Source organism: Globicephala melas, chromosome 3, assembly GCF_963455315.2.
Source record: "Globicephala melas chromosome 3, mGloMel1.2, whole genome shotgun sequence".
Lineage (NCBI taxonomy): Eukaryota > Metazoa > Chordata > Mammalia > Artiodactyla > Delphinidae > Globicephala > Globicephala melas.
This window is the reverse complement of record NC_083316.1, coordinates 70467589-70489967: the sequence shown is the minus strand read 5'-3', so window position 1 is coordinate 70489967 and position 22379 is coordinate 70467589. Positions and strand designations below refer to the sequence as shown.

At 39.7% G+C, this 22379-nt stretch overlaps 1 protein-coding gene across 9 annotated transcripts in view; it reads left to right on the top strand.

Annotated features, from left to right (window-relative positions):
• MEF2C (myocyte enhancer factor 2C) overlaps nucleotides 1-22379 on the top strand; it is a 152878-nt gene that overhangs the window by 104711 nt on the left and 25788 nt on the right. For 8 of the 9 annotated variants that reach the window (XM_060295997.1, XM_060295996.1, XM_030847360.3 and 5 more), the window contains exons 4-6: nucleotides 4961-5104; nucleotides 14998-15184; nucleotides 17660-17707. In XM_060295997.1, coding sequence (XP_060151980.1) covers nucleotides 4961-5104; nucleotides 14998-15184; nucleotides 17660-17707 — 379 coding nt within the window. Of the gene's footprint in view, nucleotides 1-4960; nucleotides 5105-5163; nucleotides 5302-14997; nucleotides 15185-17659; nucleotides 17708-22379 lie in introns of all 9 variants that reach the window. The other variant, XM_060295999.2, reaches the window with a different exon arrangement.

Genomic DNA, 22379 nt, shown 5'->3' with positions numbered 1-22379 from the left:
TGCTTCTCTACAGATACACAAAACAGTGTCTGGTATATAGTAGGTTCTCGGTAATAATTTGCTGAATGTGTTTTAAATGTAGTAAGTCATTGAGCACAGTCCTAGGGTGGCAGCCACTCCACAGATACTGAAGGGCCTGGAAGGAGCAGTGTTGTGAGTGTCAGTACCAGGGTGGGAGGGTATTTGTGAAATGCACTTAGAAAGTTCAGTGAAGGGCAGTCTCCATTTCAACTGCACCTCCTGTGCCTGTGTGGATTCACTGCTTTCTAAAGATTATTCAGCTTGTGAAGAGCAGACACTTATCTTCATAAAGCTGTGATAGACAAGCACAAAAATGATTTAATATCAGAGAAAGGAAGCCATTTTTCCTAAGTTGATGTCTTCTTTTTCTTGGCTTTTGTGTGAACAGGACATTCACTCAACTTATAATAACAGTTCCTGCATGTGTTCTTGATACATCAGCCCTTTGAAGGGTAATGCTAGCTGTGCAAGAAAGGGTGATTATTTGAATTTTAACAAAAATTAGTAAGAGTATTTTGGGTTTTTTCACAAGGGGATTTGAAATTTCCGCTGTGAAATGGGGAGGCACAGAAAAAGGAAGATGATGGAAATAATATATTCTTGAGAACTAAGACTGCAGACATGGAAATAAATTGAATGATTGGAAGCTTTTAATCTGTGATGGTGGGTCTCTGAAAGAAGCTAAATTTTACTTAAATAGCATCAACATAAAATATTATAGTCTTCATACATTGAAAAAAGCCAATAACTAGATATTTCTTTTCTACTAACAAGAAATAAATTAGGAAGGGGAAGCCAGTTTTAACCACTGTATACAGAAGGGATTTTCTAGTTGATAACATAATGTCTAAGACAAGATATGAGAGCTCCATGTGGCATTCTTTTTCATTTATATTCCTTTTAGTAATGAAATAGAATCTGTTCCCTACATGTATTTCATTAGAATTTTTGAGGCACCTGTCACCTATCTTTGTCAGTTTATATGTATTTCAAGTTTTCCCAATGAACAAATGTAATAATGCAGTGTCCATATGTCCACATGTCTGGGAGGGGAGATTCCACGTGGTTTTTGGATTACCTGTCTGCACTCCTTTTCCCATTTATTGTTTGGAGTATGTCACCTTCTGTCAATCTAATTACTTCTCTCAGAAAAGGCTGTTCTCAGCTCACTGCATGACAGTCTCTGCCTTGTGAAAACATCCCAGAAGCCTCTGCAGTCAATGATCTACCCCACAAGTGTCACTCTCACATGGAATGCTGACTCCAGATTTACAGAGTTCTCTGAGGGAAGAGTTTCTTTAGATATGAAGCAAGGGAAGTTGGTGGTTTCAGTAGATGTCTTGCCTTATCTTGACATACAGAATAAATCTCTCAAAACATAGTCAGCTGAGAGACGCTTAAAATATATACATCCAGGACTTCTAGCCCCTGTGAAAGAATAATGATTTAAGTGCCTACATTACCTGACCAGTAACATTTATAAAAGATCAGAGAATCTTTCAAAGGCCAGTGACAGAGATTTTGATTTTACTAGAAAAAGGCCGTAGGGAATAATGCTTATTTATCCATTTAGTAATCCCTTTAGTTAATATCAGCTATTTATTACTGTGATAAAGACAGACTTGGCTGAATCTAATACTGATTCTTTTGTCATAATTAAACAGCTGTAGATTTTTAATATAATAAAGATAAGATTAGTCTTATGGTTCCACATTCAAACTATGGTAAAGTTTGTGCCATTACTTCCATTTTCAGAGCTTTATAATTCCACTGTAATAATCTGTACTTAGCAGAAATGTGTTCTACAAGCTCTCAGCTGAGAGTAATATTTTTGAACAGTTTTTTCAATGTTCTGGTTATGTGATTATGGGAATTTAGAGCTCAATATGCTCTTGGGTTTTGTGTTTGTATTTCTCAAAATGCTCCTCTTTTAAATAACACAATATAACTTGAAATAAGACTATAAGTGCCTTTAAATGGTAGAGATATTTCATTACTTAAATAGTGGTGATATTCATTGTAGGATGATGTAGTCAGATATGAGAAGAATTTACTGGGAGAAAATGAGCCACTCTTTCCCTCTTATTCCCATCACTGAGATTTCCTTTGTGACCTCATGCCACTTGCTTTGTTTATGTAATAGTTTATATAAGTCTTTAGGTATAAAGGAGCTATCGATCTAATTCATTTTTTAACCTATAAACTGAGAAATGTTTTATTGAACAACAAGCATTCCCACTTGGTCTAAAACTTGACATCTAAGAACTATCAACATTTTAGCCATATTTTTATACTTACAATTTTCCCACACCCTAATTTTTTTTTCAATTCTACCTAATTTATTTCAGTGTTCAGTCCACCGCTGTAGTTACATATGCGTGGGAGAGGTCTATTCCACATCTCTCACTTTGCACTTCACAAGTGTGGGAAAGCCTAGGCAGGGGCAAGGGACCACACAGTGGCCTGGCAGGAGGCGGGAGCCTTGGGCCGTTGTGCTGGGCCATGCTGGCCTGAGACCCAGCATAAGGTTTCCTGAAATCTTCATGGAAGATTTGTGAGAGATAATGAGTTAATATTTGTGGAGCTCTTTCAATAAAGTATAATTGATGTTTCAATTTTTATAAACCACACACAATATCTAGCCCTGAAAGCTTTGTAAGAATATTTAGCACACATGTACGTGCCAGATGGATTGTAATGACAGTTGATAGACCTCTCCTAACCCTTGCGTTCTGTTGTCAAAAATCTGCACATCAAAACAACTATAGTTTTCACAAGAAGATTTATTGGATAAAAGATTCGGGTGCACATTGAAAAATCTACTGTCTAGATAAGACTGTAAATTAATGTTATACCAGATAAGACCTTAAATGAGGGGTTTATATAAGAATATTCTTAACATGCCCTAGAGAAATATCAGTAGATAAATTCTGAAAACATATCAGATAATATGTTCTTGATCTTACATATTTTTTTCTGCATAAGTGAATTTTTATGAAGAATTCGTGGAGTATGATGCAAGACACTCAGAAATTATTCTTAAAAGCTCAAGGATATGTGGAGATCAAAGCAGAACCACATCATAATACAAATAGTCATCACCCGGAAGAATGCTTTTGTGATTGAGATAATGCTAACAAAAGAGTTTAAAATATAGGAAATTAAGTTAGCAAATAAAATTGTTATTCTAACGTATTGTGACATCCTCTATAGTATTATTGTAGGAACCCTCTAGGAGTACTTATTCTGGGTGAAAAATGATAGCTGTAGATCCATGATAGGGGGCCAGGTGGCCCCACCAGTTATAAATTCCCCAAGATTGTAAATGTATATTTTATCGCCATGTGTCAAAATATTCATTTTAATATTCAAACATTGTACCACATAATAAGCTGTAACCATATGTTTATTTGTTATATTATATCACTGTAACATTAATAAATATTTACAGAGCCACAGTGTATCATAGACATAGTCAAAATGGTCTCAGTTTGATTTGAACTGAAAATCTTTAGTGCCTCAGAAACAAATTTTTAAAATGTTACATTTGTTACACATCAGTAAGAGCCAAGGAGTTTAAATTTTTAAGACCGACACCCCCTTTTTAACTCATGCCGTTTTATTTGTTTTCCCCAATTGAGTGAATTAAAAATGGAGTGTTATCTCAGCTTTGAGTTCTTAGCTTGATGTCACAGCTCTTGCTTTATTTGTACGTGATTTCGGTCTTTAATAAAGATGAGCTCTGCTGAACTTTCCATTGATAAGAGACGCTTAGGTACACAGCTCTTTATAAACGATTTGGTAGTACCAGGAACATTCAGAAATGTTGCTAGTCTATTAAAAGTTCACATGGCAAGCTGTGTGATTGATTAATCAGAAGTTTTATAATTTCTAAAAACGTAACTATCTCTGTAAATAGGATCGTGTCCAACTAAGTTGACAACCATCAATTTTAAAAAGAAGAAAAAAAGAAAGTCAAACTCCTGACTCATACTTTTCCCGTTACAGTGTTACACATGAGTATTTATCCTTCTGTGACAGCTGAAACTAGACCAAGACATACATTCAGGAGACAGGAGGTTCGGGAAGAGGCACTGACTTTTCACTCTCATGTGTCAGGAGGCAGTCTCAGGGTGACCCTCCTCAGCTGCAGCCAGGAGGAACTTTTGCTACTTCAGTAGTTACTGACTTGGTTACCTCTCTGCAGTGTTCTTTGGCTTCCTTACTCAGGTCATGATAATGAAGCCCTAAGCTCAGCTCTGTTGCCTTTTCTTTCCAGCCTCTGTTTAGGCAGACAACTTCTCAGTATTATCAATTTCAATACAGGTTTTCACACATATAGAACTCTAACCAGACTAAACAAAGGTGATTCACCTTATGATCACAGGGTCTGAACATTCTTAATGGGTACTTCGTGAGAATGTGAGCTGGGTTCTCCTACCACCTTTTGCGGTCAAGTGCACACCCAAAGGGGTGGCAGGACACTTCTAGTGCCAACCATTATGTTAAACTCAAACTAAGGATCTGTTGCCACTATTTCTGCTTTTGTCATGATCACGTTTTCTGAAATCATTGCGTAATGTCCTAACTTCTAAAATAGTGTTGCAATTTGCCCCCTTATTTGTGTTCTGTGATCATCTGTCACTAGATGTTTGGAGCACATATGAATTCCAGATCATGAAACTTCAATCCTCATACCATCTTTGTTCGTTGAATTTGGTTGCAGAAGGAATATTTCCCTTTTACTTTTTTTTTTTTTAAGTAGTAATGAGTGCACTGTCGAAATGACTCATGGTGTCTTTCTACGGTTTTTCTTTACCCTAATGTAATATAGCACATGTAATAACCTAAAATACTGGCAAGCTTGAACGTCTGTGACACCCTGAATGTCTTTTACAGCCTTTGTCTAGGTTTGAACTTTCCAAATTATGTATTTCAGACGTTGAGAAAGAAGGGCCTTAATGGCTGTGACAGCCCAGATCCTGATGCAGACGATTCAGTAGGTCACAGCCCTGAGTCTGAGGACAAGTACAGGAAAATTAACGAAGATATTGATCTAATGATCAGCAGGCAAAGATTGTGTGTAAGTACTCAAAACACCCTTCATTTTTTTTACTCTTGATATTTCTCTGAACCTGGCAGGCCTTGAACAAGAAAGAAAACAAAGGCTGTGAAAGCCCCGATCCCGACTCCTCTTATGCACTCACCCCACGCACTGAAGAAAAATACAAAAAAATTAATGAAGAATTTGATAATATGATCAAGAGCCATAAAATTCCTGTAAGTACCAAAGGTAGATGGCTGGTCTGCTGATAGCTGCTGCAGTAACATACCTTAACCCTTTCAGTGAGGGCTTTCTCTAAGAGACACTGCCAAGTCAAACCCAGAAAACAGGCATCTCATCCCAAGGGCAGTCGCTTAGAAAGCAGACCCTAAGGGTTGCTGAAATTTTGTCATCTAAAAGATGCGCCATCAGGAAGTTCATTCGGAGGGAGCAAGTTCACAGGAGGAAGAGAAAGATCTGTGTGACACACACTGAATTTACATAATCTCTTAAACACACAGTCCGCACAGATCACCAGGCACTCGTCAAACACTACAGTCTCCTTCTGAGCGAGGATTGACTGCAAAGATGCACGAGTGAAACTGCAGTTCTCTTGTGTAAACTGACACTCATCCCCCAAGTACAAGCTTATTCCTGAATGAAGCTTCAGCCCTCTCCCTAAATATGAAATTCAGCAGCAGCACTGAAGGGTTAAAGCTAATGCTCGCTGCAGAGAAACAGACTGCATGACAACCTAATGGTAAGATTTCAACGTGTTTGTGTGATGGGGTGATTTTAAAGCTTTGTCAGAATATTCGCTTTGCCTATACCAACATTTTCCACGCTTTAACATTTGGCTAAATTTTGTCTTAACCAAGTCAAAAAATTCCTAACAATCAATCTTGTGCCTTGCCAGATATTTAAGAGAAATAACTCTGCATGTATTATTTTGTTTGCCCATATGTAGAGGGGGAGAGTACATACCTTTTGTTCTATTCTGTCATCAGTCAAGTGGTGTTCATTTTGTGACATAAAGTGATGCAACTCGAGGTTCACATGCTTTCTGAGTAACTTTCTGTTAGTGTCCCAACTGTCATTGTAGACAAGCTCCTCAGTAGATAATTAATCCCTTTCTCAAAAAAGTACATTTTTTGTAAGTTAGGGAAACAGCCTAAACCTGAGGATTGAGAGAGACTGCAGGGAAAACAGGCCTCAGTGCAGATATCTGGGGACAAAAGCTCCAGGCCAAATCCACAACGGCACTCACAAGATAAATTAATGCTTTACACATGGTAGGTGCACAATCAACCTGTCCTGGATTAAATTGAATACTTTAAAACTTATTTATAAAATGTATGCATATTAAACTTCATGTCCTCATAAGTATATGCCTGCTTCATTTGTTAAATGAAATAATGTCAACAGGAAATCTTTTATTGAATCAGAATTATTAATACACTGTATCATGAAGGAAAGCTAACTGCTGTGAATTCTTAAAGGTTTTCATAAAACCGAGTACTACATACAGCATTTCCACAGTGGGCACTTGGTCAAATGAAACATTTCCTATCAGATGCAGCAATGCATACTTGTTATACCCAGAATTCTTTTTTTTTTTTTTTTTTTTTTGTGGTACGCGGGCCTCTCACTGCCATGGCCTCTCCCATGGCGGAGCACAGGCTCCGGACGTGCAGTCCCAGCGGCCACGGCCCATGGGCCCAGCTGCTCCGTGGCATGCGGGACCCTCCCAGACCAGGGCACGAACCCACATCCCCTGCGTCGGCAGGCGGACCCCCAACCACTGCGCCACCAGGGAAGCCCTATACCCAGGATTCTTAAATGAAGTCTATTGGGATTCTATCTTGCCCAGAAGGAGGAAAGAAACAGCTCCTTTGGGCCACTTTTTAGTTCTGATGGCCTGAGTTTCTCCCACGATATAATACACTAGTTTAGAGCTGCCGGGCAGATTTGTGAATGTAAGATGTTAAGGTGAAGCACGTTAGGTGTCTCAGGAGGAACCCCCAGCACAGTGAGGGAAAGGGTGGTGTATGTAAGACTGGTAGTCACTCTCCATGTGTGTGTGGAGCTTTAACCTCCAAAGTTCTGGGAGAACGCCCGTGTTTGCACATTGGATCATTTCTCCCATGCTCTAGGGGGAAAGAGGTGTAATGCCTACCTGGATCCCTTCACCATATTTCATCCTGTCGTGTAAAGAGTTCAAAATCAGGATACATGATTTCTTAAGAGGTGCAGTGATGTGCAGCAGGGGATGGAAAACCACATTAGAGTTTCCAGGCAGAGCTGTGAGAAGGAGCCACACAGCTCCAGGCTGTGCCTCCCAGTCGTCGTTTCTTCAGTAAGTGCTTCAGTCTCCACGATGAAAAGCCCAGTTTTCGCACATCGCTTTCAGTTGCTGGAAGTAAATTTTGTTGAAAGTTTCCACAGCTGCTAAAACATTTACAGCAGGGCAAGGACACTCTGCCCTTTGTACGGAGAGAGTGTCACTACCTCTTTAAAAACATTACAAGACTGTTTTTCTATTTCAAAGACCCAGGTTGAAGAGTTTCCCTTTTAAAATAGAAAAATTTAATATTGCAGTCACCTGTCAGTATAATCTAATTTACGCCCTTATTCCTCAATTACATGAAATAATTCATGGATGGTTTGGAATCATGTTGACCAGCATTTCCTCATGTGGGGTTTGCCATGGTTCATGCTGGGCTTCACAGTGAGGAAAAACAGCTCCATTTGAGGAACCAGGAATTAGGAAATGGGCTGAGGGAAGGAGGGGCAAATGCAGGACTGGTTGAGAGAGACCAGGAGGAAGTGGAAATAGACAGTATGGATGCATTTTCTTCAAATAATGGGCTATGAAGAGAGAGAAATAATACTGTAACTAGGATCAAGGAGGGCGTTAAAAGGAAAAGCACTTGAGATGATTTATATGTAGAGGAGGAACGCTTGAAGGAAGGAAAAGATGGGACGTGTAGGTGCAATGGGGATAAAATGGCAAAGCTTCTCAAGGAAGGGAAGGGGGCCGGGATGGGAACGGGAAGGATTTGCAGATGTAGTCAGGGTGGTAGGTGGGAGAGGGAAATTGAGGGGGTGACCACCTAATGACCTCTGTTTTTATACTGAATTCAGCTTCTATAGCTAATGAGATGGGGGAGCAGGGGCTTGGGAGAGAGTGACGTGGGTGTAGATATTGTGAGGAACTGGGGATGGAGGGGGTAGTGAGCACAGGCCAGAGTCGTGGGGCAGCCTGGAGGGGATTTGGATACCAGCACACGGTAGTCACTAGTCATCAGCATTGTGTGCTGCTTTTCTCTGCTAGTTCTCAGCAGCCTGGTAATGGTTGATCAAAAGTTAAGGGTGGGCTTCCCTGGTGGCGCAGTGGTTGGGGGTCCGCCTGCCAATGCAGGGGACGCAGGTTCGTGCCCCGGTCCGGGAGGATCCCACATGCCGTGGAGCGGCTGGGCCTGTGAGCCATGGCCGCTGAGCCTGTGCTCCGTGACGGGAGAGGCCACAACAGTGAGAGGCCCGCGTACCGCAAAAAAAAAAAAAGTTTAGGGTGTCAGTAGTGGCCCAAAAAAGGGATTCAGTTCAGTCATTCACATTGAATGAAAGAGGGCCTATTAAGTAAAAATATTTTATTAAAAATATTTTATTGGACTTTTCCTTGTGGTAAGTTTGGGAAAATCATGGGGTTTGTATAAGAGTTGATACCTTTCTTGACCACGATGACTCACTTTGGCAACCATGATCAATTTGTTCAGGGATAGAAACTAGAAGCTGTTTAGCTCTCATGCCTATATGAAAAAGCCAGTGCCAGTGTCATGGGTGTGGCCCTGTGCAGTTACGCAGGGCCCTGCTATCCTAGGGCCACACTTGGTTAAATCCTCTGCTGTCACCATCTTGAAATTCTTAGTAATTTTTTAACAAGCGCCCCACATTTTCATTTTGCCCTGAGCCCTGCAAATTATACAGCCAGTCCTACCTATAGCATTTTAATCACCCCAAATTCCTTCTTCCTTCCTATCTTGAGGGTTCTAAAATTTGAAGCCCGGCCCTGAAATCTTTGCAAGTTTGGAGTTTTTAAATGACTTTTTGGCTTTCACTTTTTAGACAAAAATTTTAAAAATTTAGGTGCTTTTAAGTTCCTTAATTTTGAAAAGTCAAGAAGAAAAAGAAAAATGCCAATTTCTAATAGGCATGGGTATATTATTATAGCCTTGGCATTTCCTAAAGCATCTAGAGCTGGTTGGTCTCTTTTATGGATGCAGCCACTTCAGGTCCCACATGAGTTCGAGGGAGAGTAAATGACTTGCCTGCTTAAGTTGCTTTTTATTACACCACCTGGACTGCAGCTGAGATTTCTGATACAAAGGCTGATGTTCTTCCTCATTCCCTGAAACACCTTACTATGGTCGTATTTAAGCTTATAATTTGATTTTTAAATTATTTAGCCAGTTCCTGATACAGATAAGGAAACAAAGCAAAAGATAGAATGCAACAGATGTTACCGTATTTTATGAATTGTGAATTTTTGAAGTATGCTCTGATATCAGAATTATATCTGACTTCTGTTTAGCCAATCACAAGAGAGTTTTATAATAACTCTCATCAAATTGTTTACAGTCCAGAATTCTGGAAACTGAGTAACTCTTGGGGATGATGGTCAGAGGAAGAAAGGAGTAGGGAGGCTTTCACTAAATTGGTTAGTAGACTGGTTCAGAATTTATTAAATGATTATGAATCATCCTGTTTATTTTGGATGTGGACATAGCATGGGGGAGGAGGGAGGTATTGGCTTTGCTCTCTACTGAGACACAATCGATATTCTGTAGAATATTCAGGGGAGAAGTAGTTTTACAGCAGATCCTTAGGTTCCCAGGTAAACATTTATAAGTAGTAATAGTGAATATGGATTAAAACATTTGTAACCAAAAGAAAGCTTTAAAATACCAAATCTGAGTAAATATGAATGATAGGAGTCTTTAGGGTGTATTTTTCCCCAAGCCCTCCGTCACACCCTGGCATCAGTGGGCATAAGCATGTACCCCACCGTGGACATTCAGCCACGTTCCGTGAGAATCCAATTAATTCATTATGTTTGTGGTTCATAAATAATAAGCTACTAATATGCAGCCCATACTCACCTCACAGTATAATTTCTGACTGAAATATTTTATTTCTATCCAAAAACATATACTGTGTTGCATGGTGATTTAGTAGCAAAACCAATAGGCTCAGTCACCAGTTAGATGACCTTGGGCCACTTACTTAATCTCACCAATTTAAAAAGGAAGGATTATATTTATAGTGAAGGGATGTTGAAATGGTTGAGTCTTATCATGTATGTGAATTATAGTATAGTGTCTGCTCAGAAAATAATATACAGTAAGTTGTAAGTTTGTACTTTTTTATGTTAATATAGTATCTTCCTAAACATTCTTCTTTGAATAAAAATATTCAATTAATATAATAAGAAGTAGACTAGGGTATGTACTACTTCATAGCAAAAGACCTTTAGCACCTTGATGAAAGGGAACATTATTTGACCAACACCTTAACTGATCTTGTAAAAAGAGGGAAAGAAGAGAGGGAAAGAGATCAGGAGATGCGGGGAGCAGGGGCAGGATTAAGTAGAGTAGTCAGGGTGGGCTTCCTTGTAAAGAACAGATGTTTTTAAAATTTATTCAAGTATAGTTGATTTACAATGTTGTATTAATTTCTGCTGTACAACAAAGTGATTCAGTTATACCTATATTCTTTTTCATATTCTTTTCCATTATGGTTTATCACAGGATATTGAGTATAGTCCCCTATGTTATCCAGTAGGACCACGTTGTTTAAACATCCTATATGTAATAGTTTGCATCTTCTAATCCCAAACTCCCAATCCTTCCCTCCCACTACTCCCTCCACTCCCCACAGCCCCACCGCCCCCCAGCCCCCACCCCCCACCCCACCCCCCAGCAACCACAAGTCTGTTCTTTATGGAAAAGACCAGATTTTGAAGGAAGGAAGTGATGGGAGTTAGCCAGAGAAATGAGACAGGAATGAGGCAGGCAGGGAGGAAGAGGATGATAGGAAATCAGTAATGGAGCCTGGCAAAAACTGGAATTTATAGGGCCTTGTGGAACATTGGAAGAAGTTGGGCTTTACTCCAACTAAGATGGGAGCTCTCGCAGGGTTTAGAATAGAGAAGTGCCATCATCTGACTTATGCTTTTAAGGGATCTGTTTGCAAAGTTGAAAATAGAAGGGAGGGCAAGGATAGAAGCGGGTGACCATTAGCAAGTGACTGCAGTGATTAAGGCAAGAGATGATGGTGCTACAACCAGCCATTAGAAGGTGAGAGGTGGTTGGAGACTATATGGAATTTAAGCCAGTAGGATTTCCTGGTAGACTGGATGTGGGGAGTGGGAGAAAGAGAAGATTCTGGGATGACTCCAAGGATTTTATTGTGTGCAAACAAAAGCATTGAGCTGTCATCAGCTGGAGATGGGGAGAGTTACATTGGAGCTAGTTTTGAGATGTCTATCAGACATTTACGTAGAAATATTGAGGGTATAGCTGGATATGCAAGGCTGGAGTCAGGAGAGAGATCTGAGCTAGAGATAGAAAAAGGGCTGTGGTACTCTTACATTCAGAGAGCAGGGAGAAGAGGAAGAACCGGCAGCGAAGACTGAGAAGGAGCAGCTATCAAGATAGAGCGAGGGCTTCCCTGGTGGCGCAGTGGTTGAGGGTCCACCTGCCGCTGCAGGGGACACAGGTTCGTGCCCCGGTCTGGGAGGATCCCACATGCCGCGGAGCGGCTGGGCCCGTGAGCCACAGCCGCTGAGCCTGCGCGTCCGGAGCCTGTGCTCTGCAACGGGAGAGGCCGCAGCAGTGAGAGGCCCGCGTACCGCAAAAATAAAAAAAAAAAAAAGATAGGAGGGAAAGTTCAGGGCCATGGAAAGGGTGGAAGTTTATCAAGGAGTGACCATCTGTGTCCCAGTTGAGGACTGAGAAGTTACCATTGGATTTAGCAACCTGAAGGTTATTCACGACTATGACATGAGCATTTTCAGTGAAGTGGTGAGGAAAATTTTTTAATGGAGTGAGTTAAGAGAAAGCAGTGTGCTGTATTTACAACAAAAGTCACAAGAGCAGCATTGTCATGGATGACATGATTTTCCAAAGTAGTGAATAATTTTTAATAAAGTCCCACACCAAACAGAGTGAAACATTCCCTCACCACACACAGTAACTGCATTTCTGGGAATTTCAGTGTTTAATAAAATCTGCATTTCGGTGTACTAAAAATACCTTGTGTCTGCAGAACAAAGTTAGTTCTGACTCAGATCATTATTAAATAGGTTTTTCACCCACATGAATGTCCAGTGGGACATTGGAAAGTTGGATGGGGTAAGAGACAATTCTTTGTTGTGTAGAACTGTCCCACGTGTAATAGAATATACAGCATACCTACCCACCAGGAAAATACCAGCCATGCCCCCCAATCATTGTGACACCCACAGATTTCCAAAATGCTCCCTAAGGAGATAGTTCACCTGTATAGAGCACCACTATTCTAGATCTGGAGAGTTACTATTATGGCTCCAGTGCAAAACAGGTGGCAAATTCAAAAGGGTAATTGAAGAGAGTTTAATAAAGGGACTATTTACAGATGGGTAGAGATCAGGGAAACTCGAGAAATAGTGAAGTACATTAGTGCTTACAACCTAGAAGCTATTACCACATCTAGATCTGAAGGTGCAAGAAGAGGAAGAAGTTACCGGAGCACAGTTAGATCTATGTCTATAGGAGAGAGGCCCCAAAAGGGGCGTGACCTTCACTAGGGGAATGCAGCCTCTGCCATCCTGTGGCCCAGCAAGAGGGATGCTACAGTACAAGACAACCCTGACCTCTCTCCTCCTACTCTCTGTACTTCTGACGGTGCCTCCACTGGCCCAGCCAAAGCCAGAGGGCCAGGGGAATCTGGTGGATACAGTCTGGAGCATCAGCCTTCTGGACCCAGAGCAGTGAAGAGGGTGGAGGGGCAAATGGTGAAAACCTAGAAGGCTACTTCGTTTTCTTAGGTGTGCTAGAGTAATTCTTTTTTTTTTTTTTTTTTTTTTTTTGCGGTACGCAGGCCTCTCACTATGTGGCCTTTCCCGTTGCGGAGCACAGGCTCTGGACGCGCAGGCTCAGCGGCCATGGCTCACGGGCCCAGCTGCTCCGCGGCATGTGGGATCTTCCCGGACTGGGGCACGAACCCGTGTCCCCTGCATCGGCAGGCGGGCTCTCAACCACTGAGCCACCAGGGAAGCCCTAGAGTAATTCTTATTGGGCCTTTTAATAAAGGAATGCAATATTTTATTGACTGTATAGACATTTATTTTACAGCATACACTAATATTTTTTGTTGTTTAAAGACTCTGGGAATTGGATATATTCATTCTTTGATGTCTTATCAAACATTCATGTTCGATTATATCATGGTGTTTATCCAAAATTGTTTTTGTTACCCTGTTTACAACAGATAAAGCCTAATAAAAAAAATGACTATGTTAACATAACACTTGAACATTTTTATTTCCCTCTAAAAAATGAAGAATCAAAGACATGTAAAAGAAAAGAGTTATGACACGTTTGTTCTTGTCAGTATCGCCATGTCCAGATCAGGGAAGAAAAGACAAATAGGAAAAATAAAGAAAAAGGGAGCAGAAGCATAGAAAGAGGACAGTATTGTAATTATCACCAGGATAAACAAAGAACTATTGCAGAGCACAACGTATGATGCAGGCCAGCCAATGAACCAGGAAAAACAAAACAAAACAAAACTTGATGTTAGGATTACAGAAAAAAATAGTAAAAAAAGAAAACTTTGAGCCATATGCACTTATGTATTTAAATTTTTACAGTGGCTCATTAGAGACTCCCTGAGGGAATGTTCTATATAAACCCTAGTATACATATTAGATTCACACACATACACATACATATGTCCATTTTATATTAAGAATGCTGTATGTTCTGACATCATGAGTCCTCTGGCAATATATGGAAACAGTATTTTCATTTATAATGTTAAAAACGAAGAAAAAGAGGGAGGGAATTACAACTATGATTATCTAGCTAATGCAAGCAGAAAAATAAGCATGTTTGGATTAAATTACCAAAATAATACCAAAAAATCAATGATTGGGACTTGAATTACTCTAACTAGACATCCACAAAGCCTCGGTTCACTAAATGCTTGCAGCTCTCTCATTGAAGATATAGGTCTTGCCATTTGTCAGTGTCAGTATATCCCAAAATGTGAAGTGTAATATACATTCTGAACTATCAGGTTAAAATATGAATTATTGAATGATACATGCTCTGTTGAATCCTATATCGTAAAATGTCTATTATCTTTAGAGTTAACTTTCAAAAGACAGACTTTTAAAAATAATAATTAAAGTATATGTGCTATTCACACGCCTGGAGATGATTTTATATCATTAAACTTCTGCATAAATATGCTTCAATAAGCAATTAAACCAAAGGCTCCAGTTTGCATTTTAATCCTTTTTCTCTGTGAAGTCTTCACAATCATATACCTTTGATCTTGCAGTCATTTCTGGCACCAGATTCAGATATCACAGATGAACAATCACTACTTAATAGACCGGAATTCAAAGACAACGGAGTCTAATGAAATGGGGCTTTGTTTGAAACAAAAGTGAAACGTTTTCTAATAGTTGCAAAGAAGGCATTCTAAGCACATTAAAGAAATCAATTTAGGATCCGCACATCCTGAGACCTCTTCTTAATGGTCTTCTAGACACCAAGCAGTTTGGAATTTGAAATTTTTCTTAGAAAAGTAAAAGCTGTCTGTACTTGGAGGGCTCTGTTTCTGTTCATTTCATTTACCCGTGGGTTTTTTTCCTGCTCCTACAGGCTGTTCCACCTCCCAACTTTGAGATGCCAGTCTCCATCCCAGTGTCCAGCCACAACAGTTTGGTATACAGCAACCCCGTCAGCTCACTGGGGAACCCCAACCTTTTGCCACTGCCCCACCCTTCTCTGCAGAGGAATAGTATGTCTCCTGGTGTAACACATCGACCACCGAGTGCGGGTAACACAGGTATGTTCTCATAAGAACGCAATGGTAACAAACCATTGGAAGGAGCCACCCTTGGCAAAAAAAGGCTATCTTACCTACAAGATGTCGTGTTTTCCAGTTTTCCATGTCTTATGTCCCTTCATTGCTTAGTAACCATCCCCAGCTAGGTCTTCCACATGATAAAACCTAACTCAGAATATCTTTCAGAATGTTTCATAATCTGCAGTTTATTCATTGAGCCTATCTATCACCAATCTCCTCATTTGGCTATATTTTAACCACATACTTTCTCAAACAGAACATCAGATATCCTGTTTCCATGCTTTTGCTTCTCCTCTTCTCCTGCCTAAAATGCCCTTTTCCCTCTTCCTCCTAGCCAGATATCACCTCTTCTGTGAAACCTTCCCCTGTGTCCTCTGATAGCATTTATCTCAGTTATTTATTATTTTGGTCGATATTTATTTATTTATACAGTAACATAGCACAAAAGGATTTAAGGCAGAGAAAGAAATGTGATAGGATAGCATAATTTAAAAGAACAGTGAATTAAAAACAAAACTAAGTCAGTAGTTAAGAGCACATCACAAGGACGTATACACCTGCCACAAATGTGTGTCTGCACTTCTAGGAGACGCTTACCATTATACAATTCATAGTGTCCCAGAGAAAAATCATCGCTCAGGAAAAGTTCGACCATTTTTAGTACTCAGATCAAACGATACACAATATGATGTACTGTATTGAGTATGTGTCCATTTCCCCACTGAACCTACAGAACCTTGAAGGGAAGAATGTCCTCTTGATTTGTCAGACTCACCATAAGAACTAAATAAATGTGAGTTGAATGTAACTAAACAATTCCTTCATATTTCTAAAATAAGCACCAAAAAGTCATTGTATTTCTAAATCACATACAGCAAATCATTATATATTTACATTTTATTTCTTTAAAAGCACTTAATAGGAAAGTTTTAATGTCTTAGACACACTTTTTATTAAAAACGATTTATTCACAGAATTTTTCCTTTAGAATATTTGACTATCTGCCTTCTAATTTGAATTAAACATGTGTTACTTTTTTAGTACAGAAACTTCATGTGGAGAATACAATCAAAATCAGCCACATTAAAAAAAACGACAAATCTTGAATCTGAGAGATGTGTATAAACAACTTATGCTATTCTTTCTACTTCTGAATATGCTGAAATTTTTCATAAGCATTTTCAATAACCATATGTATTCCTTTCAGATCATACTCAAATGCTATTGAATCTTCTATTTGATGAACTCATGCTCATTTGTTTTTAAAAATCCCATTTATTTCCAAAATATTTATTTGATTGGAAATAATAAACATTTTCCTAAAATGTAATGAACAGTTTCTTCTAATTCCAAACCCAGAACCAAATAATAATTATAGCAATTAGAGAATAATCTAGCTGATATTCTGTTCTTTTGGCTAAATTTTGTTCCTTAAAAAGTAAAAATAATTATTATATTCAGTATCTTTTTGAAACATCCCAACTCTCATAAATACACACTGCCAAATTTTAACGTACTTTCTTAAGCTAACAGTGAATAAACATATGTTTCTAAATTTGTAGTCAGTAAAACCTGTTTTATTGTGTTAGTAAGTAAAATCCGGATAGTAAATGAGATCATTCACTGTTAGAAGATTCATGAAATGACCAAAGTTCTAGACAATTAGCATTGCACAGAATTAATTGTATAAAATACACTTACAAAGAATTAAACATCAAATATATGGTTATTTGAGCATAGAGTAAGCCTTACTCTTTTCCTTCACTCTCTAGAAAATATCACCTTAGGGAAAACTAGACTTGTAAATATGATAAAAATTTAGAGACCATTCAAAGACTAGATTTTTTTTTTAATTTATTCATTTTTTTTTTAATTTATTTTTGGCTGTGTTGGGTCTTCGTTGCTGTGTGTGGGCTCTCTCTAGTTGCGGTGAGCGGGGGCTTCTCCTCGTTGAGGTGCGCGGGCTTCTCATTGCGGTGGCTTCTCTTGCTGCGGAGCACGGGCTCTAGGCGCACAGGTTTCAGTAGTTGTGATACGTGGGCTCAGTAGTTGTGGCTCGCGGGCTTCAGAGCACAGGCTCAGTAGTTGTGGCGCACGGGCTTAGTTGCTCCGCGGCATGTGGGATCTTCCTGGACCAGGGCTCGAACCCGTGTCCCCTGCATTGGCAGGCAGATTCTTAACCACTACGCCACCAGGAAGTCCTAAAGGCTAGCTTTTTAAATGTAATCTTTCTTAGAAAGAAAGATTCTGCAAAATGTCAGTCAGTGATTGTATTTTTAATGTTTGACCACAGCATGTCACAGTGAAACGAATATCAGCCATCTGACCTAGGTAGTACTTGACAAATTTAGGACTCTTGGGTGAGGACCAAATGCTAAGGTTGCTAAAGGTAAAGTGTGTTGCTCTGTGGGCCTTTTAGCCTTTCTCCTTTTGATCTTCCTCTTTCATCCATAGGTGGTCTGATGGGTGGAGACCTCACATCCGGTGCAGGCACCAGTGCAGGTGAGTGGAGACTTCAGTACTAGAGTACGTTTCATTGTTTAGGGTTCCTTTACTTGGTGATTTGCAGAAGTAAGTCTTTTGAACAAAGTCAAGTTGAGAGATCAGTGAGAGGCATGGGAAAATGGCCCCTAGAATTTCTAAAGCACTTTTATGAAGCAGGAGTGGTTGGATAGTAACTCAGAAGACTATTTATTAACTAGACCTTTCCTTAATAAAACTTCAGCTAGTCAACATAATCAGAATTGGGGGTTCTGATCAAATCAATTTAATCCTAGGTACCATCTGTAGCCACAAAAGTACCTTTAACAAGCCTTGCCGATCGTGTTCTTTGTTAATCATTTCACGTTAAATGTGAATCACTTCCTACACAAAGTACCAAACTTCTGTACACTTCAAAAGGAGAATACATAAAGAAAAGGAAGGAGTGAGATTATAACCCTTCCACAATACTGTTAATAAAATAAAACCACATTTGGCATTAAAATGAGTTCTTAGAGAATATGAACACAGTGGACCCCGCGAAAAAGCCCCTTAAATATAGTTCAGCTCTTAAGAACTTCTTCCATTATGGCCAATTGTCTCCTGGTCACATTTCTCCAGGGTTCCATATTAATTCATATAATTGTGATTATTGAGATATTGATGTCATTTTCAACACAGCGGTAAGACAGGACAATACTTTCTGATGCTAACTGCAGTTCACTATTGGCACAACAAGTAACCATGGTAATTCCTGCAGCGGGAACATGCTCTACATTTAAAATAGTAGGAGGCAGGCATGATAACATAAGGTTATGTTTGAAATGTCAAAAAAATTCAAGTTTATTGAAATATCTATGGACCGCCTAATTAAAATATTTTGCCACGTTCAACTATAATAGCCTGCTAATTATAAGAAAGAAGATTAACAAATTGGCATATAGGGCTTCCCTGGTGGCACAGTGGTTGAGAATCCGCCTGCCGATGCAGGGGACACGGGTTCGTGCCCCGGTCTGGGAAGATCCCACATGCCGCGGAGCGGCTGGCCCCATGAGCCATGGCCGCTGAGCCTGCGCGTCCGGAGCCTGTGCTCCGCAACGGGAGAGGCCACAACAGTGAGAGGCCCTTGTACCGCAAAAAAAAAAAAAAAATTAGGTAGATTCAAATTAATGAGTAGACTGAATATACTATTTTGCTGGACATTGAAGCAAAGTGCTCATTTTTTTTCCCTCAAAAAATACTGTATGGTTTGTAGCCCAAAAGTTACAGGACCAGATCAAAGCTAGACCATTGTAGCTTGGATTCAAGTCTCTGTCAAACACTGGCTAGAGAGCGTGATGGGGGCTGAAAACTGGATTGTCTCAAAGACCAAGAAAAAGATAAATAAGAAAAATGGCTTCGATGTTATGGTATTTTATCCAGTATCTCGATGCATCAGTTTGCTTGCTCATGTGGGAACAGCCAGTAGTGGTGATAAAGTTATTAGAAGTAGTAAAAAAAAAAAAAAAACACATGGGGTTGAGGGAATGGGTCACTCATCTTTGATGAACGTGGCCTCTTGTTACTGCTTAATAGCTAGAATGCTTTAGAATTCTATGTTGAAAATAAGTGTTGTTGTTCAATTATGCTGTCATTGTCAATTCCCTGACAGTCCACTAAGGTAAATGGCCCTCCGGGGACAAAGAAGACACTCAATCTTGTAAGCATACAAGTTAGCCACATATAGCCTATAGCGTCACTGAACTAAAAAAAAAATCTTACAGGCTTAGCAAATTCATCCCCCTGCTTCAGGACCTCTGCTGTAGCACAAGAATCTTCTACTTCAAAACTGGAAGGGAATAAAAGAAGCACTCAGTTGCTCCAACTTGATGATAATAAACCTTGTATTTTGATAATTGTATCTTGTAGCCATGAGCATATAATTGTCACAGTTTCTGTATAGTTATGAGAGAGTTACTTCCCCACTTTTTAAAAATAGAGGAAGAAGCCCTTTCTAACCCTGGTTCCACAGAACACCTGTTGCACATGCCACTGAGTCTTGGGCTTAGCTGCTATGTCCTGCTCACAGACTCAGCCGTCTGCCCCTTCTTTCTCATGCCAGCCAGTATCATGTGTCAGAGATGAATATATCGGTGCTGATGTCAGACAATCACATAATACCGAGGGAAAGAAGTCCAGCCAGAATGTCTCTACATTTTCAGAAAAGAAAACTAAAGCAAAATGGCCAGAAGATATCTTCCAAATTTTGAATATTGTCATTGAAATTCAAAGTCTCAGATAAAGTTAGAAACTCTGAGGTCAAGTGGCAAGACTCTGCAATTAAGTTAAATATTTTTTCGCCTGTAATTTTTTTTCAAAATCTAGTCATCTCAGCTTGTAAAAAGGGTATAGTCTCATGAGGGAAGGAAATACATTTTTTTAATAAATTTATTTTATTTATTTTTGGCTGTGTTGGGTCTTCGTTGCTGCACACAGGCTTTCTCTAGTTTCAGCGAGCGGGGCTTCTCTTTGTTGCATTGTACGTGCTTCTCACTGCGGTGGCTTCTCTTGTTGCAGAGCACGGGCTCTAGGCGCGTGGGCTTCAGTAGTTGTGGCACGAGGACTCAGTAGTTGTGGCTCTCGGACTCTAGAGTGCAGGCTCCGTAGTTGTGGTGCACAGGCTTAGTTGCTCCGTGGCATGTGGGATCTTCCCGGACCAGGGATCGAACCTATGTCCCCTGCATTGGCAGGCAGATTCTTAACCACTGTGCCACCAGGGAAGTCCTCGGAAGGAAATAAATTTGGCATTTATTGTTTTCTTATAAATACCAAGAGACCAAAGAGCTCTCAGCTCAATCATAAAGTATAGCATCTTTCCCATCCACTCCCTGCACTGTACCTCTTCCTCATGCCACCATCCAGTGAGTCATCAAATCTTACCAACTTTGCCTCGAAGGTATTTCCTAAAGCTAATCCTTTCTCTCCATTACTATCCCACTGCCCTGGTTCAGGGTTATAGCAACACTCCAGAACTATTTCCAGAGATCCCTAATTCATCTCCCAGCTTCACACTGCATCCCACTCCAGTCTCCTCGTGACTCATTAGTCTTTATCAAAACCTTAAACTAATTGTAGGTCATCCTTCAGATACTCAAAATCCAGCCATGGTTTCCCAGCTCTTTCAGAATTAACCATGAGCCTCTTATCTCTGGCCCATCCCTACTCTCCAGTCTTCAACCTTCTTACCTTCTTCCACTGCCATCAAAAACCCTGCACTCCAACTCTAATAATGGCAAACATTTAAATTGCTCTTACTATGTGACTTACAAAAATTAACTCATCTTTTTGCATTAAAGTATACCTTTAATGTATGTATTCATATGAATGCCCTTTCTATAGTTGGGGGAACTGACGCACAGAGAGGTTAAGTAATGGCCCGAGGTGGAACCCAGGCAGTCTGTCTCCAGAGTCCATGCTCTTAACTGCATTGTGCTGCCACTTTCCAAACAGTGTCAAGGCTTCTTGCCTTTGTGTATGCATTCCTAGAGCTCTCCTGCTTCATGCTGCTGAGGACCGTTTGTCATCCCTCAGAATTCAGTTCAACCATTCAGGAAATCCTTTCCTCACTCTTCCAAAAGGAATTATGCACCTCTCCTTGATTCTCTCTTGGCAGCCTGTGCCTACGTTATTTATTTCCTTGCATTGTAATTGCAATAGCTAGGCACACATCTCTCTCCTGGACATTCATCCCTCTAGGGGCAAACTGTGTCCTATTCAGTTTGTATTCCCAGCTCAAGAAATAAGTGAGAGGACATGGCAGACATTCAGTAAATTTTTGTTAGCTGAATAAAGGAAAAGTTGATCTTCTAGACATAAATTTGTAATACTGTTTATGTGAAAAAAAAGAAAGAACACTTCAAAGAAATAATGTAATTTTAAATACAAAAAGATACACCCTTGATCTGTAATTCACAAAAATAATGTATTCTTCTGATACTGTGTATAACGAATAGTGCATTAATTATTTAATTAAATGGCTGAGCACTATTGACCAATGAAGTTTTACTAACTTTAATTTACTTAATGGAAAACCTAAAGAGCTGATATACAGCAGTAAATGAAATGGAGGTTGGTACCTCAGACCGTCACAAATTCCCTCTTAAAATAGTGACCCTCTTATTGCTTAAGTTGAAGTCATTTCAGAGATGAAGGCAAGTGGCGAGAAAGAAGAAACAGGATGGGGTTGTGCTCTTGATGTAAGGGAAACATACAGTAAGTCATTATAATACATTAGTAATAGTGACACTTGTAGGTTTCAGTTGACAGTTATTCATCCACTAATCCTTTCCTTTCAAGAGACAAAATGAAAAGTCACTGCTTTTAAAATTACATTTTGTCATATCTCCGTACATTAAAGCTTTTAACATGCTAATCTTAGTGGTTACAGATGATTTTAAGATCAGGTTCAACTGAATTTTTGTTAGATTTAATAGAAATAATCCTTAGCACAGCCATGCCTTGTGTTGGATTATTCACTTCCCTCTTGGTACCCTTTGTTTTCACTTGGATAACATAGTTGCTTTTTTATTGAGTCAAAAGTACCAGTATGCTCTAGGATATACTGTTTCCTGATTGAGACCAAAAAAGGGAGGTAGGGGAGCAGAAAAAACCCTTTAGGAACCTCTTTGAACATTTAGGAGAATTCTACAGTCTA